Source organism: Bremia lactucae, linkage group LG9 (assembly GCF_004359215.1).
Source record: "Bremia lactucae strain SF5 linkage group LG9, whole genome shotgun sequence".
In the NCBI taxonomy this organism is placed as follows: domain Eukaryota; phylum Oomycota; class Peronosporomycetes; order Peronosporales; family Peronosporaceae; genus Bremia; species Bremia lactucae.
Window position 1 is genome coordinate 210,552 of NC_090618.1, and position 18,477 is coordinate 229,028.

Genomic DNA, 18,477 nt, shown 5'->3' on the forward strand with positions numbered 1-18,477 from the left:
AACTACTACCAAAGTTCATTGGGCCTTTCCGTGTACTGCATCGCAGAGGCAATGCGTACACAATAGAATTGCCACGTAGGATGCGAACGCATCCTACGTTTTACGTTGGTCGGCTCCGCCCGTACCATCAGTACGCGGCTTCTTCCGAGGACGGATCTGACACCCTTTTCAAGATCCCAAAAGGTTCTTGTGATCGCGAACCAGATTTTCATGTTGAATCTTGAGTTTCTCATGCAGTTTCGAAGATCCTCGAAACTGCGATGAGCTGACGACAGCTCATCACGAACAACGTGACATTTCCGTTCGTACTCCAACATGGAGTACGCACTCTTCGAACGGTCTTTCAACCGCTCAATATGGTGAGCCTGCACCGTCTGCTCCAACGAGCGACGCTTGCTGGGCTCGTGGTCAAGTCTCTCCTCCAAATCATGGAGAAAGTGATCGATTTTGTCGATATTCGATATTAGATCCGGCACACGGTTCGGATCTAATTTTCCCTCCACCACCACAACCATTGGTGGATTCCCACGGTGCTCAACGTTTCCTTGTGGAACGTATCCAGAGCCACCGTGATGTGAAGGGGCAGCGAACGAGTTTTTTTGTTCGCTGGCGTGGTTATCCACCTTCAAATGACAGCTAAGAGCCTCGTTCCCAGCTGGTTGCTGACGTTGAGGGCCTCGTCCGTCAGTGTGACGAGACCCATCCGATGGCTCAGAAGGCCCATCGGGAAACTCACGCCCTTGGCGCTTGTAGATCGATTGCAAAACGTCAATTGCATCCCGCATCTCAATAGAGATGCGAGCTTTTACCCAGGGCGAAGAAAGGGAACAGACATCCCTTTTTACTCTCTTCATGTTGTCAACCCAATGCGGACAGGGATCACCCCACGTGAGACATGGAAGCCCAGCCTCACGTGACAGCCGATGCAATTTATACTTTGCACCGGTTGGGATTCGGTTTTCAAACTTAACGCGAATCGCATTAGTCCTTGAAGCCAGGCTTCGCGTCCAATGTCTTTGACATTGCGAATGAACGCGCTCCAGGCTTGCATAAGCGAGACTTTATCTCGCTTATTGTTGCCACTAAACCATCGATGCTTGAGAAAAGCATCGAGATAAAAATATTCTTTTAGCGCGAAAGTTCTTCGCGGTGGGATCAAGGCCATGTAGCTTTGTCGCAATAAAAAAGGAATATTTTTTGTGAGGAGTAGTCTCTCTAGACAAGCTATTGATTAGCCGTTCTGCCAAAAGCCACGGCTTCTTCTCAGGGGCGAGATGAGACATTTTATTGTCTTCACTCCCCTGAGTGGTACCCACTGAAGCAGGGGTACCACAAGAACTTTTCTTACGATTGCTTACGCCATCGTCATCACCTTGCACAGAAAAACAGGTGCAGGCGACCGTACGGGAGACGGAACGGGCGATGATGGATCACCTCATCTTCGGAACCAAATAGACTATTAACTCGTCTATCAGAATGAGCCCTCGCATTCGAAGGCTCATAGTCAGCCACCTGACGCCTATCAGGCGACTGTTCTATTCTCCCCGAGTCGGCCATTTCGTCCGACTCGCATTCGTAGTCGACCTCCAAAGAGGTGTCGTATTCACGTGGTGAATTACCACGTGCTCCCGCAAGATCTAGTGTTGCGCGAGTAGAAGATACTGCGGCAGACATTCTGTCTGCCGCAAGAGATAACAGTGCGTCACCCGCGGCTGCACGAATCGCAGCCGATGGCGCCGCACTATCAGCACCCCGCATGAATTTGTTCTTCGTGCGATGAAATTTAAAATGATGGTTCTGACCAATCAACATCGTTTTAAAATTAAGTGGTCACTTAGTGACCACTCCATCCAATGACAGTCAGAGTGATTGTCGTTTAAGGGAGGGGTGATGTAACGGGGTGTGTCGTTACATGAAATTAACACTTAAAGGTTGTTAATTAATATATTATTTAAAAGGTAGATAATATTTGATGAATATTACTTTATATAGTAATGCTCAGAAATCTTATCCATATAAATAGGTATAGGCCATTGTATCTATATATCCGCAGACTAATCAGCTGTTAACGTAAACAAAGAGATAGAGACAGATAAGATTCAATTGCATGTTTAGTATTAGTTCATAATTAAGTTAGCATTAACAGATAGAAAGAAGAGAAACTTAATTATATTAATACAGTTTTCATTTAATCCTTTTTAAGGTAGTTGTCTTAAAGAGTAGTCTTCCTTTGCACGTACTAGTGTACGTGAAGTGACGTAAGGCACCACTCGCAACTGAAGCAGTGCGAAGTGGACTTGTTCTGAAGCAGTACAAGTCGTAGCGCCCCGTTACACATATTGTCTGAAGGTTCATGGTTATGTTCCCTATTAAAACTTCGTTGCTGCCAACTATTATCGCTTTGTAGACGCCCTGATAGACGAAACGGTCAATTGCCAATCGGCTTGCTGAGTTCGCTGCAACTCAAATCCCGTTGCTGCCAACTTTTATCGCTTTGTAGACACCCTGATAGACGAAACGGGCATTTGCCAATCGGCTTGCTGAGTTAGCTACAACTCAAATCCGGTTGCTGCCCTTCGCCGGTAGGTACTACCTCGATCGCATTTCAAAATAATCTTCGTTTTGTCAGAACGAAGGGTAGACACAGCATATCCTTCTGCATGAATTCGCGAACTGCATCCATCTGGGCCATTTTGCTGGGAAGGATGCATTGTGTGGTGGAAGCATTGGAGAAGAGCTGGACAAAGACGAAGGTAGAAATTGAGTGTGATAAAGATAATGTATTGTGATTGATATTTAGTGGTAGTGTAATGGGCACACATCGGTTGGAGAACCGTTGTTGTGGTACATTTACTTTATGGGTAAAATACCCTTTCATCTAATTTTAAAATAGTAAGTTACTTAAATCCCATTTATTATGGTAACAAATGTGGTCGCCGCCTGCGGCCAAAATCTAATTTAATTAGCTAGGGTAAGTTTTTTTAGATTTAAATAATTAAATAAGGTGCAGTTCCCCTTTTGATCTTAAAGCGTTAAGTGCCTTCCTAAGGCTTGCGCATTGATCTGTAAGAGATAGAAGCCTTTCTAAGGTATAGTCTCTTGGGCACTAGTTGCCACTTGGTTCTACTAACCCCTGAATCCCTTGAACTAGGATTCCTTAAGCTTTAATAGCTTGTACGACTCCCAGAGTTGTTAAACAAAACATTAGTTTAATAGAACTAAGCGAGTCTCTGAGTCTGAAAATGTCTTCCTCTGACTTTTGGAGAGGTAGCTCCGCTACAGGTAGTAGGGACAGTAGATCAACTGGATCCATACCGTTCCAACGCGATGATTTATTTCCGCCCATGTAAATAACTGTGCGAAGCGCAATACATAAGGCTTCTGATTGGCTAAACAAAGTCAAGTCGGCGACAGTAATTTATTTTTTGCATATAGCAATTCCATTACTTGATTAAGCTTCTTTATGTTCATTACTTAACGTTGAGTGATCGGTGCAATCGCTTTTTTGCGAAATTGCTTTTGTACCCGAAGTTATTCGTCTGCCCATAGTAATATATTTATATAGTATAGTAAAAGTAAATTATTAGGACGTAAGAACCATCATAAAAAGAGTGTACGTAACGCACATAAAATTGTATCATTCTTGAGGCATCGAAAAGAATGCTACAACCGATTATATATTTCATCGCGTCATATCACAGCAATTTCGAAGAGATTTCTGTTAGTGATGGAGAATAATTGCTTCCCACGTCCCAGAAATTTGGCATCACAGCATTTAAAGCTTACAGACAGAAGGAAATGCGTCTCCAAGATATCGTGTTATTGTTTCCGTTCTTTGTGATTCACGCATGTGGGCATACGCGATCGTCCGATTATTTTCCTGATCACCTTTATATAGAGCCTGGTGTTGTTGCAGAGTTTGCCATTATCGCGGGCCTTGTCATTTGTTTTTGTGGATTCCGCCTCTTGCGTGTTATGACTTTTTTGAGTGGATTTCTTGTCACTGGATTGTTGTTCTCGACGGCATTAACAAATATTTTTGGCCTCAAGACGTGGGTGCTCGCAGCTTCTTGGATCAGCTTCGTCATCCTTGGTTTAGCTGGAGGTTGCGTCGCGCTCGCTTTTTTCTCTTTCGGTGTGACTTTAGTGGGAATGCTTCTAGCCTACGTATTAACTCTGTCGCTTCCCTATCGAATGTTACCGATAGTATCTAGTACTGTACTTGATGGAGCTGTTGTGTTAATGGGTGGAACGCTCGCGTGGTTGCTTGTGCGTCCTCTAGCAATTGTTGCGAGCAGTCTAGTTGGAGCAATAGTAACCGTGTGGGGCGTTGGCTACTTCACTGGCAAATATCCAAGTAGTGAAGACATTAATTTCTTTCATTCCTCTATGATAGACAATAGGAGGACGTGGATAAACGCGGTGCCAACAGCTTGGTGGGCATTTTTAGCGGCAATGCTTTTGCTTTTCATTGTTGGAATGGTTAAGCAATGTCACGATGTAGCTAAATTCCGTCGCTCCAATCACATTGGCAATTACACAGGCTTACGCTCCAATTTAAATTTACCGCTATAATTTACTAAAAAAATGGTAATCAACTCGTGACTCTTTAATTATAAATCGCATCTCTATTTTTTTGATTCTACAGAAGCATTAATGATCGCGTGAAAATCATCCGTTTCAATTATTGCGCTTTTGTCGTCACCGCAGCAAATATTCATCGAATTTTCCTGGCACTGGACCGCGCGATCAACAATGCCATCAATCAGACTTTTTTCCAGCTCAAGGGCTGAGACTGTCGGTAGATCGAAGCGCTTTATGACATAGCGCAGCCATGAAGACATGTCATTGCCTTTTGAGCCGGTCACAAATGTTAGTCGATCGACTGCAGCCTCTAATTTCTTGTTTAAATCGTCAAAAAAGACGTCACCCTCGTTCTCACATGCCAAAGCCGCATACCGGTCAAATACAAATGGCAAAAGCGCAGTGGCCACTTGTGCATGCGGTAAATCAGAGATTCCGCCTATGGATACAGCCAACGACTGAGTCGCACCCGCACCCGAAGAGTTGGCAGCAATTCCAGACAACAAACTACCGATAGCAAATTGTTCACGCATCAAGGCACTGCTAAGATCCAGCCTTCCTTCAATTAGTGGCGCAGCAAGAGTCGTCGCTATAGCCTCAAATCCTTCCAGCGCTAACTTGGTCGTCGCATCATCGGCACAGCCAATTAGATAGCTCTCTAAACACTGACCTAATGCCGTCAGTGCTCCCTGCACAGTTGGCCGCAGTGGCACCGTTAACATTAACCCCGGATCAATCAATACTGCCTTATAACAACAATATATTATCAGTCGGCAATGGATAATATAATCTCAACTATTTCTCACCCACCTCAGGTACAATTGCCTTTTCAGGCGCAAATAAAAACTTTCTTTCTTCCTCTTCGTCCAGCAGCAAAGGGCTGTTAGCGACTTCAGCTCCAGATCCCGAGATAGTCGGAACCAACAGCAGCGGCACGGAGTTCCAGTTCCCCTGCTGCAACTTTAGCTTCTCGTCGTCAGCGACATTGGCGTTATTTACTAAAACTTCGGAAGCTGTACCTCCATTAGCNAGAAACTTAATTATATTAATACAGTTTTCATTTAATCCTTTTTAAGGTAGTTGTCTTAAAGAGTAGTCTTCCTTTGCACGTACTAGTGTACGTGAAGTGACGTAAGGCACCACTCGCAACTGAAGCAGTGCGAAGTGGACTTGTTCTGAAGCAGTACAAGTCGTAGCGCCCCGTTACACATATTGTCTGAAGGTTCATGGTTATGTTCCCTATTAAAACTTCGTTGCTGCCAACTATTATCGCTTTGTAGACGCCCTGATAGACGAAACGGTCAATTGCCAATCGGCTTGCTGAGTTCGCTGCAACTCAAATCCCGTTGCTGCCAACTTTTATCGCTTTGTAGACACCCTGATAGACGAAACGGGCATTTGCCAATCGGCTTGCTGAGTTAGCTACAACTCAAATCCGGTTGCTGCCCTTCGCCGGTAGGTACTACCTCGATCGCATTTCAAAATAATCTTCGTTTTGTCAGAACGAAGGGTAGACACAGCATATCCTTCTGCATGAATTCGCGAACTGCATCCATCTGGGCCATTTTGCTGGGAAGGATGCATTGTGTGGTGGAAGCATTGGAGAAGAGCTGGACAAAGACGAAGGTAGAAATTGAGTGTGATAAAGATAATGTATTGTGATTGATATTTAGTGGTAGTGTAATGGGCACACATCGGTTGGAGAACCGTTGTTGTGGTACATTTACTTTATGGGTAAAATACCCTTTCATCTAATTTTAAAATAGTAAGTTACTTAAATCCCATTTATTATGGGTAACAAATGTGGTCGCCGCCTGCGGCCAAAATCTAATTTAATTAGCTAGGGTAAGTTTTTTTAGATTTAAATAATTAAATAAGGTGCAGTTCCCCTTTTGATCTTAAAGCGTTAAGTGCCTTCCTAAGGCTTGCGCATTGATCTGTAAGAGATAGAAGCCTTTCTAAGGTATAGTCTCTTGGGCACTAGTTGCCACTTGGTTCTACTAACCCCTGAATCCCTTGAACTAGGATTCCTTAAGCTTTAATAGCTTGTACGACTCCCAGAGTTGTTAAACAAAACATTAGTTTAATAGAACTAAGCGAGTCTCTGAGTCTGAAAATGTCTTCCTCTGACTTTTGGAGAGGTAGCTCCGCTACAGGTAGTAGGGACAGTAGATCAACTGGATCCATACCGTTCCAACGCGATGATTTATTTCCGCCCATGTAAATAACTGTGCGAAGCGCAATACATAAGGCTTCTGATTGGCTAAACAAAGTCAAGTCGGCGACAGTAATTTATTTTTTGCATATAGCAATTCCATTACTTGATTAAGCTTCTTTATGTTCATTACTTAACGTTGAGTGATCGGTGCAATCGCTTTTTTGCGAAATTGCTTTTGTACCCGAAGTTATTCGTCTGCCCATAGTAATATATTTATATAGTATAGTAAAAGTAAATTATTAGGACGTAAGAACCATCATAAAAAGAGTGTACGTAACGCACATAAAATTGTATCATTCTTGAGGCATCGAAAAGAATGCTACAACCGATTATATATTTCATCGCGTCATATCACAGCAATTTCGAAGAGATTTCTGTTAGTGATGGAGAATAATTGCTTCCCACGTCCCAGAAATTTGGCATCACAGCATTTAAAGCTTACAGACAGAAGGAAATGCGTCTCCAAGATATCGTGTTATTGTTTCCGTTCTTTGTGATTCACGCATGTGGGCATACGCGATCGTCCGATTATTTTCCTGATCACCTTTATATAGAGCCTGGTGTTGTTGCAGAGTTTGCCATTATCGCGGGCCTTGTCATTTGTTTTTGTGGATTCCGCCTCTTGCGTGTTATGACTTTTTTGAGTGGATTTCTTGTCACTGGATTGTTGTTCTCGACGGCATTAACAAATATTTTTGGCCTCAAGACGTGGGTGCTCGCAGCTTCTTGGATCAGCTTCGTCATCCTTGGTTTAGCTGGAGGTTGCGTCGCGCTCGCTTTTTTCTCTTTCGGTGTGACTTTAGTGGGAATGCTTCTAGCCTACGTATTAACTCTGTCGCTTCCCTATCGAATGTTACCGATAGTATCTAGTACTGTACTTGATGGAGCTGTTGTGTTAATGGGTGGAACGCTCGCGTGGTTGCTTGTGCGTCCTCTAGCAATTGTTGCGAGCAGTCTAGTTGGAGCAATAGTAACCGTGTGGGGCGTTGGCTACTTCACTGGCAAATATCCAAGTAGTGAAGACATTAATTTCTTTCATTCCTCTATGATAGACAATAGGAGGACGTGGATAAACGCGGTGCCAACAGCTTGGTGGGCATTTTTAGCGGCAATGCTTTTGCTTTTCATTGTTGGAATGGTTAAGCAATGTCACGATGTAGCTAAATTCCGTCGCTCCAATCACATTGGCAATTACACAGGCTTACGCTCCAATTTAAATTTACCGCTATAATTTACTAAAAAAATGGTAATCAACTCGTGACTCTTTAATTATAAATCGCATCTCTATTTTTTTGATTCTACAGAAGCATTAATGATCGCGTGAAAATCATCCGTTTCAATTATTGCGCTTTTGTCGTCACCGCAGCAAATATTCATCGAATTTTCCTGGCACTGGACCGCGCGATCAACAATGCCATCAATCAGACTTTTTTCCAGCTCAAGGGCTGAGACTGTCGGTAGATCGAAGCGCTTTATGACATAGCGCAGCCATGAAGACATGTCATTGCCTTTTGAGCCGGTCACAAATGTTAGTCGATCGACTGCAGCCTCTAATTTCTTGTTTAAATCGTCAAAAAAGACGTCACCCTCGTTCTCACATGCCAAAGCCGCATACCGGTCAAATACAAATGGCAAAAGCGCAGTGGCCACTTGTGCATGCGGTAAATCAGAGATTCCGCCTATGGATACAGCCAACGACTGAGTCGCACCCGCACCCGAAGAGTTGGCAGCAATTCCAGACAACAAACTACCGATAGCAAATTGTTCACGCATCAAGGCACTGCTAAGATCCAGCCTTCCTTCAATTAGTGGCGCAGCAAGAGTCGTCGCTATAGCCTCAAATCCTTCCAGCGCTAACTTGGTCGTCGCATCATCGGCACAGCCAATTAGATAGCTCTCTAAACACTGACCTAATGCCGTCAGTGCTCCCTGCACAGTTGGCCGCAGTGGCACCGTTAACATTAACCCCGGATCAATCAATACTGCCTTATAACAACAATATATTATCAGTCGGCAATGGATAATATAATCTCAACTATTTCTCACCCACCTCAGGTACAATTGCCTTTTCAGGCGCAAATAAAAACTTTCTTTCTTCCTCTTCGTCCAGCAGCAAAGGGCTGTTAGCGACTTCAGCTCCAGATCCCGAGATAGTCGGAACCAACAGCAGCGGCACGGAGTTCCAGTTCCCCTGCTGCAACTTTAGCTTCTCGTCGTCAGCGACATTGGCGTTATTTACTAAAACTTCGGAAGCTGTACCTCCATTAGCCATTGCGACTGCTACCACACGTCCTAAGTCGAGGACGTTGCCGCCACCGAAGGCCACAACGCCATCAGCGCCTACGCGTCGCGCTGTAGCGACCGCGACGTCCACTTCGCTAAGTGTGGCACAGTCGCGCTCTAGGGTGTACTGAAAGCAGGGTATACCTTTCTGCATTAGTAGATATTCGGCGAAGTGGGCGTGCGAGGTGGCAAAAGCGTTGCGGTCGCGCACCAGTAGCACCTTGTTCATACCAGAGGACCGACCTAAGGCCCCAAGTCGACTTGCTACAACTTTAGACCCATAGTGCACATGGACTGACTGTCCTGACATGCTCAATTCATGCGGTCGAGCTTCGAAGCTGGATGAGATGCAGCGCAAGTGGCGGCGGCGTGGTGGGAGGTGGGCGTGCGTGCGCAACATTATTATTTTGTTCGCTTTTGCATTTCTTGTAAATGTAATTAAAGCAAAGAAAATGTGTATATAGATAATTTTCAAAGTCTTTCTCAGCAAGCTTAGTACAAATGTATCTAGATTGTGTATAAAATGCACGCTTTGCATAAGTAAAAGTTCGATTGTGAAATCACATGCGCAACAAATCTCACCAAATATAGAAATTCAATTGAGGTGATCCTGCCAGCTTTTTAATTCAAGTTTTTCGTGGTGGCGACACGGGTGAGAGACAGGTTCCCGTGCCACTCGAAACTTAACAGGAGCATTGTAGCGGAGCTACCTCGCTCCTAAAGTCAGAGGAAGACTTTCAGACTCAGAGAGTCACTAAAGTCTATTGATTTAATGGGTTTAACAACTCAGGGAGTCGTACAAGCTATTAAAACTTAAGGAATCCTAGTTCCAGGGATTCAGGGGTTCGTAGATTCAAGTGGCAACAAGTGCCCAAGAGAATATACCTTAGGAAGGCTTCTATCTCTTGCAGATCAATGCGCAAGCCTTAGGAAGGCACTTAACGCTATAAGCCCAAAAGGGGAGCTGCACCTTATTTAATTATTTAAATCTATAAACCATACCCTAGCTAATTAAAATAGATTTTGGCCGCCATAATTATATCTGGCGGCGACCACATTTATTACCCATAATAAATGGGATTTAAGTAACTTACTATTTTAAAATTAGATGAAAGGGTATTCGACCCATAAAGTAAATGTACCACAACAACGGTTCTCCAACCGATGTGTGCCCCATTACACCCTCCCCCATCAGACTGTTGACACCGAGTGACAACATCATCTTCAATTCCTCTTTGAGGTTGGAACCTAAACAGCTAACCGTTTGGTTGTGTTCTCCATTCCTTTGTATAATGACAATCAAGCGTGAGTCACAGACTCTGAGCACCTTCCTCGAAGATGAGGGAATAGTGGACTTTGAAAGCCACTCTCAATCAGAGGAGGAGGAAAAAGAGCGGCGTTCGCTCACGCCTTTTCCTCCGGACGAACGTCGGCGGACCCGAATCCGTTCCCAGAACGTGGTGCCGCTGATGTCTTAACTGCATTGAGCAGGACACGGAGTCCAACATTATTACGAATCCGCTCGATGAAGAGCAAGAGCAGATAATCCTTATAGAGAAAAGAGCTCGTCGTCGAGCTGGCGAAATAGCGAAAGCTAAGGCTCATAGTGAATACAGATTCACTCCGCTTAGTGTGGACGAGCGTCTCAAAGAGATAGCGGGTCATAGCTTGGCCATCTGGATCTCTGGTGACCCGGCGAGAAGTGTCGCTACTGACACTCAGTATGATGCCACCTCGGCCGATCATACTCGGTGGACTTAGACGTCCACTCCACGTATCTTAGGGATATTGGACCCTTGATGATTCGGCCTTAGGCCAACAATGCTTTCAGCATTTAGTGAATCTTTATTATAACGAGTGTCACTCGACGGAGTACGTGCCGTTCCACTTATTTCTGCCGAGTCGGGCTCAGAATTAATGTTTTTAACATTAGAGTTTATTAACTCAGACATGCCAATGTCTAAAACACTGACAGACTCATTCAATGATCCGCGCCAATAGCGCTTTTGTTGCCCAGCAAAGGTAGGTTCATGACTCTCCAAAACATTGCTAGGAACATTGCGCGTGGCGCCTAAGGTCTCAGACCTCCAACCGATCCATGGCTCATGGTATTCTAGCCATGCCATACCAAGGATAAGATCATATCTCGAATCGATATCTACAATGAAATAGCGTTCCATTTTGTAAAGGTCCAGCTACTATATGCCTAAGTTCAATAAAACTTCAGGAACAGTGACATGAGTTCCAGTCGCTAAGCGAACAGTGATTATATCACTTTCATGCGCTTTAAGCGCCTCGACGTATTGATGATTTCCTTCAAGAGAAAGGCGTTGAGCATGATTGCAAGACGCTCCTGAGTCAATTAGAATTGACCACGGCTTATCAAAGCCCTTCAGAGTCGCTTAAGCGTCTTACAAGCCAGGCTTGTATTCACGCCCGAGCCATTACGCACCGAGCTAATTGGGGCTAGGACCTGTTTACTTTCACCTCCTAAAGGATAACAGAGCTTAGGTTCCCCAGTAGGATGCCCCGCACCTACTGGGTATCGACGTTTTTTCGCCCGGACCAGATCTCTGGTATAGGTCGAAGTTAGAGCTCTTTTGAGCTTTACGCGAATTTCAAGGGAGGCAGGCCGGCCGTAAATGTTTCGTGCTTCCGCACATATAACATCTACGGATGGTCCCCTGGTCTTATGCTGTTTCACAGCTTGAAGAGCCTTTCCTCCTTCCTCAACGAGGCTTAAATCCATAGGTTCCGCTCTTTTAGACGGGCCCCGTGTGCTCGAAGAGCTTATCTGGTAAACAGGCGTGCTAACGCGAGCAGACTTAAAGTCAAACTCGGCGAGTAGCGCTATGGCAACTGCCTTTTCGAACGTAGCCGGATGAGATCGGAACAATTCCGTCCGGGCAACGCCCTCATTGAGACCCCCCCATAAAGATGGTCACTACAATTGCTTCTTGCATCGGGTCTTGATGCATAGATGCAATGAGAGTTCTCAACTCCTGGACAAAGTCCCCTAGGATTTTTTTACCCTGTCGAGTCGCTTTTTTTGTGCTCGCATGCGTTTAGTCTGACCAGGCGGTGCAAACATGCTCGTCATTTGCTGTTCAGCGAATCCCATGAGGAAAAAGCGTTGTTTATGGACGTGCTGTAGATAGTCCCCAGTCCATGGCTCTACTTTCAAGTTTGGAAATGGCCATAGCCACCTTTGCCGTTCTGTTAAGAACAAGGCGGAATGGACATTTCCATCTGCTTAATTCAAAAAAGGAGATTTTTTCCCTCTTTTTCCACAAATGTTTTCACATTTACAGTTAGACGGCGAGCCCTCGGCTCTGTGTCAGGTACCGAGATGTACCGGGTTGGCACAGATGCCGCTAAATGGTCCTGTACCTGACCGATCAGGGAAGCTTCGTACCGCATGAAGGATTCAAGCCTTGCATGCAGGTCCTCTGATCCCTGGGAAATAATAGGTTCCACCTGCTCAAGCCTGAATAAGGTTTTGAGCTCGCCATAAGCGGCGCGTTGCGCTTCTGACAATTCTGGAAACTCTTCCATTTTCGTGAGAAAGTAGTCTTGTAAAGACTCAGGCGTAGATTGACTACAAGTGCTACCATGTGTAGCGGAGCCACCTCGCTCCTAAACTCAGAGGAAGACTTTCAGACTCAGAGAGTCACTTAGTTCTATTGAACTAATGGGTTTAACAACTCAGGGAGTCGTACAAGCTATTAAAGCTTAAGGAATCCTAGTTCAAGTGGTTCAAGGGTTCGTAGAACCAAGTGGCAACTAGTGCCCAAGAGAATATACCTTAGGAAGGCTTCTATCTCTTACAGATCAATGCGCAAGCCTTAGGAAGGCAGTTAACGCTTTAAGATCAAAAGGGGAACTGCACCTTATTAAATTATTTAAATCTAAAAACCTTTTTTTTTGATTTAAATAATTAAAAACCTTATTTAATTATTTAAATCTAAAAACCTTACCCTAGCTAATTAAAATAGATTTTGGCCGCCATAATTATATCTGGCGGCGACCACATTTATTACCCATAATAAATGGGATTTAAGTAACTTACTATTTTAAAATTAGATAAAAAGGTATTTACCCATAAAGTGAATGTACCACAACAAAGTATGCTTGTAATGCACAGGATAATCTAGTCCTACAGCTTTCAAAAGCGGGGACTGATAAGAGATTACACGGTCAATGTAACGGGGCTCCGCCGACTTGCACTGCTTCAATACAATTCCACATTGCGCTGCTTCAATACAATTCCACATTGCACTGCTTCAGTGCAAGTGGTGCCACACGTCACTTCACGTACACTAGCACGTGCAGAGGAAGACTCTCTTTAAAACACTTGCTTTAAAGAGGGTTAAAAGTAAGCTGTACTTACTAAGAGTTCTTCTATTTCTATCTAATTTCTACAAACTTAATTATTAACTAATACAAAACATGTAGTAAAGTCTTTTCTGCCTCTCTCTTTGCGCGCGTCCAGTTTTGACTGGACCGCGGAGCAAGTAGATATGGAGGCCTATATCTAACAATGAATAAGCTGTTCAAATATTACTATGTAAAGTAATGTTCTTTAAATATTATCCACCTTAACGATAGTATACTTATAAACAACCTTTATGTGTTAATTTAATGTAACGATACACCCCGTTACAGACAACACCGTCGTCATCCTTCTGCATGAGCCAGCTGCCGTTCGCAAATTACTTGCATCGCAGACGAAACTAAAAGGCTTATCCGCGTCTGGCAATGCCAAGACCGGTGCCTCTGCAAAAGAGTGGTCCAATGACGTGAACGCATTTACTGGGTCATGTGACCAAACCCATTCTGCATCGTGTAAAAGAGGTCCGACACGGGCTTAGTGAGCTCTGCATAATTCTTTGCTGTACACATGCAAGTAATTAGAGAGTCCTAGGAATTGTCGCAAATCCTTCACGTGTCGTGGAATTGGCCATCCCTTTACAGATTTTACATTGTCTAGGTCTGCTCTAAGCCATGCGTTACTACGATGCAGCCCAGCACAGGTATCTCGGGGAGCAGTATTGCAAATTGACATACAATTAGAATATTTCCAGAGTCTGCAACACACCGTCCATATGACGTTTGTGCGACTCTGTCGATCAGCCCGTCCTCGGTCCACTATAAACGAACACATCTCCAAAGTAATGAGACGCGTAAGCACGGTGCTGACGCATCACATGAGCCGCCACTCGTTTGAATGTCGCTGGTGCATTTTTCAAACATTGGGCAACATAAGTCCCTCCCAAAGCATACCGCTTGGGGGTGCTTACTGCCGTTTCGGCTACATCGGACTCTCTCGTGGGTACAAGATAGTAGCCATCTTTCAAAAATAACGCGGAAAAAAGATAGTTGACTTTCCCATGGAGTTCAACAAGACATCTTTCCGCGGGATTAGCGTTTGCGTCCGAAGGGTGGCCGTGTTCAGATTATTGTAAGCATGAATCACGCGCCATGCACCTGGGGCTCTAAGCACGCAAAAGGCGAGCTGCAGTGAGGCGACTTGCTCTCACGCACTTGTCGAAGAGTTCATCGATAGATTTGACTTGTTCTTTTGGCAACGGCCATTGCCTGGTCGCAAAATACTTGGTGCCAGGTTTCGAATCAATTTCGTGCTTGATGCCCCTATCGGCAGGTTGGCGGCTCGGCACTTCTTCTGGGAACACACCACGATGTTTCCACAAAATCTCAAAAAAAGGGCTGTCTCTCAAGGTATCTCAGTCTTGAGCATCGAATCGTTTTCTTGTCTGTTTCCAAGACACTCTCGTCCATTGTGGACGACAAGTAACTGTCTACCAAGTTCTCTTCTGAAACTGGTGCGACTACTTCGTGGATATATCCTTCCTTAACTTCGGATAGGAATGGATCCCGCGACATCTCCGGGAGTTTTACGATCTCCTCGGCAGATTTGAAGACGTGCTGGAGCACCTCAATTGTGGATGCCTCCGCCATTTTGTGTTCGAAGGCCCGTCATCTTTTGTCAGGACCGATCCATAGGTACGTTTTGACGTGCCTTTGATCGTCCTTACCTGTCGGGTACTCGTTTTTCGAGTCACAGCGACCTTTGACTCGGAAGCGGATGCCGTCGCTCTCTCGGCTAACGCATCCTTCCAACCACACCAGCGTCTAGGGCTCTGTGCCGGATCTTGCGACGCTTGACTTCCTGTCAGCTCGATATCTCCTGTCACAGACTCTCGGCTCTGTGCATGACCGCTGTACGCATGCCTGCTTGTCATCGTCTTTTTCACTACAGCAGTATCTGCGAGCTGGGTAGGATTATGTGATTTTTGACATCCCGTCAGCGCCCTCTCAACTGTGTTGTACACGACATCAGTTGCATAAGCCTCTTGCACGAGCACATACTTTCCGGTGTCCTGCGTAGAGTTCGCAACTGTGCATGTACGCCAGTCTATCCATGGTTGGTGCTTTGCCAACCATGGCATGCCTAGGATGAGGTCATTCGGACTCTCCATACCTAGCCTGTGAACTTTTCTTAATAAATGAAGTCATTAGAGCTGAAGGCGAGTTTAACTTGAGCTCCCTCAGATTTTGCGAGCTTGCCGTTTCTTAAACGAACGGTCGCCTCTTCTCGCTTGCCATCTTGGCAAAGCTACTCAAACACCGCCGGGTTTTGTTTTAAAGCCACGAGCTTCACAAATTCTTGTAGCGCCCGAAAGAACCAATACATTGTCATAGCCTCACTACAGACCAGCAGGGTTGAAGTCCAAAATTTCAAGACCTCAGGGATTATGCTTAAATTTGTGGGTAGCTTCAGAGTCCGCGTCAGAAGGGCATCCCGCCCCTACTGCGCTCCTACATTTCCTGGCTTCTCAGTGGTCGATGCAGAACTCATGCGTCTCGCACGCTGGTTCTTGCCATCGCACTTTGGGAAGGAAGTCCTCTTGCTGGGCGTCTTCGCCCCAGCAGGGACTCTGGCATAGCAGACCATCACATTGCCGCGCTTGCCGCACTTGTAGCAGACTACGTCTGCATTGCCCAACTCCATTGGCGTGGAATCCAATCTATCGGCCGACAGCTTATACCAAGCAGTCGCCGAGGCACTGTTGAAGGATTGCTCTTTCAGCTAAGGCAATTCGGATTGCCTCTTCCATCGTCGTCGGCACCGTTTTAAAGGGCCTGTCGCAATAGGACGTGCCGTAATCCGTTTATAAAAAAAAATGTGGGCACCTTAATGTGTTCCGGTATCGGACCAACGGTAATGGACGCCGACAGCGGGCGCATCTCCTGCTCATATTCTTGCAGGGACTGCTTCGCCTGTCGCGCTCCAAAGAAGCGTTCCTGATGCAACACTTCATTGTTCGGGAGCTGGTACATGGCACGACTCTTTGTCCTTAAGATTGCCAGTCATTGGAATGCCTTAATGTCCGCCATAAGCGCCGAGTATGCCCACTATGAGGCCTTATCGCGCAAATGCGACATGGCCTATGATATCATCCGGGTGTCGTCCTCGATGAGCTACGCCACACCGCATTGCTCTACGGCTAACAGCCAGTGGACAATCGAGTGCACTGCAAATTTATCGATTTTGGGCGGGTCCATCCGAATAGGCCATGGCGGGTGCGGCCGGGCGGAGAGCATCTCAACAGTCCTATTGAGAGCCTCGCTCCAAGCCGTGCTCACGCCTAAGCTCATCCTAAGTTTTAAGAAGAGACTCTGTCGCAGCATGGCTCTGTGCCTCAGACGCGATCCTTCGCTGTCCGAACACCAACGCCTCAAACTGCTTAATGAGCACGCTAGCCGTCATCCCTTCCAATGTGAATTCACCTATGTGCATCACATACATCACTTTGTGCACCACAACCAAGTAGCAGGTCTAGTTACTCCACATGAAGCAATTGACCATCCCGTTAAGTACATATAGTGTACTTTACGGGCTTTTGTAACATAGAGCAACTTTAGCCTGTTACAGACGTGCAAATGAAGGTTACGAGTGACTAAGAAGTCTTAGCTGCTAGAGATCGATACTAAGGCTTTGTTTTGAGAAAAAGTAAAGCTGCATCAATATATATTTGGTTCTTTCGTAACGATCTTCTATATACTGGCTTTAAAGTATTCATAACAAACTTCGAAAAGCACCCACTTATCGTGTCTTGTAAAGATTGGCGGGGTTAATTTGAACATTAATCAACCTCGTCAGAATTAATGCTTGTAGCGTCAATATTACCAAATTTGGAAATATTGGAAATATTAAGTAAAAATTATAATATAATATTATTATTTCTTTATTTGTTACCTCTAATAGGAGATAATATTTATGTAACCGTACACCCGTTACATCAAAGAGATCTTATTATGAATTTAAACCTTCATAATACAAATTCATAAAATCTATTGGTACATACTTTAAAGCAAGCTCAAAAGCAACATTAATTCTTGTAGCGACATACACGGCAGTCAATTAAATCGCTTGACACAGATGTAGCTTTTTACATTTTCTGCTACGCATATGCTTTGAATGTGACATACAGTGTGATAGTAATCTTCCAAAAACGTATAACCCACGCTAACTTATATTACTTGTCCCGTTCTATCGTCGCTATAACTAAAAACTTACTATAATTTGATAACTAATAGCCTTTGATAACGGATAGTAAAGATTATATTATTTAGAAGAGGGAGGAGTGTAATGGTATGTACACGTGCTATTTTTCTTGCATCGTATCGTATTATCGAGGTGGAACTAATGCATTTGTGGTGCAGTCCAAAATGTCTTTATGTAAAGGTGGTGCAGAATATGGTGGGTATCGTGTACTATCCACACCTGAGAAGGGGTGTCAATTTAAAGATGAATGTGAAAAAGACATTGTTGTGCAACAATTATACAAAAGCATGCGTCGACAAAATTGTTTTACCCTGACATCAAATTACCAATAGTTATCGGTAAACAAAATATTTACAAGTGACCTGATTGTTGATACATCGCTTGGAAAATTTCGGCGATCGAGCTACAAGCATTTGTTGCGTCCCACTCCCGCGTTACCCTACACCGTATCGTTAATTTGCTGTTCATAAACTGAGTGGGCTGTTGTCCAGACCTTTCACAATCACATCGACTGAGGCCTGCCGTGTAACCGTGTAAACATTCAATAGATTGAAGAGGATGTACAATATTCTTTCCTTCTTGCGAGCGCTTTAAAAAGAAGGCGACAGTCGTCATTATTCATAGCAAGCAACTTCGTTCAGCTTAGCTTAAATATCAGATTGCTCAGTATTAATTACTTGCAAGGTGTTTTCAGCTTGCAAATGACATAACAATCAAATACCCTTTGACTAAAAAATGATTAATTGCACCATCTATTGAACTGTGGAGAACAGGCGGTTTGTATGCCTTTATGTTATTATAT

At 44.5% G+C, this 18,477-nt stretch overlaps 4 protein-coding genes across 4 annotated transcripts; 2 read left to right on the forward strand and 2 right to left on the reverse strand.

The window, feature by feature from the left end:
* Positions 1-3,798: 3,798 nt before the first annotated feature.
* On the forward strand, positions 3,799-4,575 carry CCR75_003162 (uncharacterized protein; the record flags this gene model as incomplete). The annotated part of the gene is made up of 1 exon (XM_067961259.1): positions 3,799-4,575. The coding sequence occupies one exon, from the start codon at positions 3,799-3,801 to the stop codon at positions 4,573-4,575; it is 777 nt and encodes a 258-aa protein (XP_067822087.1).
* A 53-nt stretch (positions 4,576-4,628) lies between these two features.
* CCR75_003163 (uncharacterized protein) lies at positions 4,629-5,306 on the reverse strand (the record flags this gene model as incomplete). Its single annotated transcript, XM_067961260.1, has 1 exon — positions 4,629-5,306. One exon carries the CDS (start codon positions 5,304-5,306, stop codon positions 4,629-4,631), a length of 678 nt encoding a protein of 225 aa, XP_067821503.1.
* A 1,950-nt stretch (positions 5,307-7,256) lies between these two features.
* Positions 7,257-8,033, forward strand: CCR75_003164 (uncharacterized protein; the record flags this gene model as incomplete). The annotated part of the gene is made up of 1 exon (XM_067961261.1): positions 7,257-8,033. One exon carries the CDS (start codon positions 7,257-7,259, stop codon positions 8,031-8,033), a length of 777 nt encoding a protein of 258 aa, XP_067821498.1.
* Positions 8,034-8,086: 53 nt separating this feature from the next.
* On the reverse strand, positions 8,087-9,485 carry CCR75_003165 (uncharacterized protein; the record flags this gene model as incomplete). The annotated part of the gene is made up of 2 exons (XM_067961262.1): positions 8,087-8,784; positions 8,849-9,485. The coding sequence occupies 2 exons, from the start codon at positions 9,483-9,485 to the stop codon at positions 8,087-8,089; spliced, it is 1,335 nt and encodes a 444-aa protein (XP_067821497.1).
* Between the last annotated feature and the right edge of the window lie 8,992 nt (positions 9,486-18,477).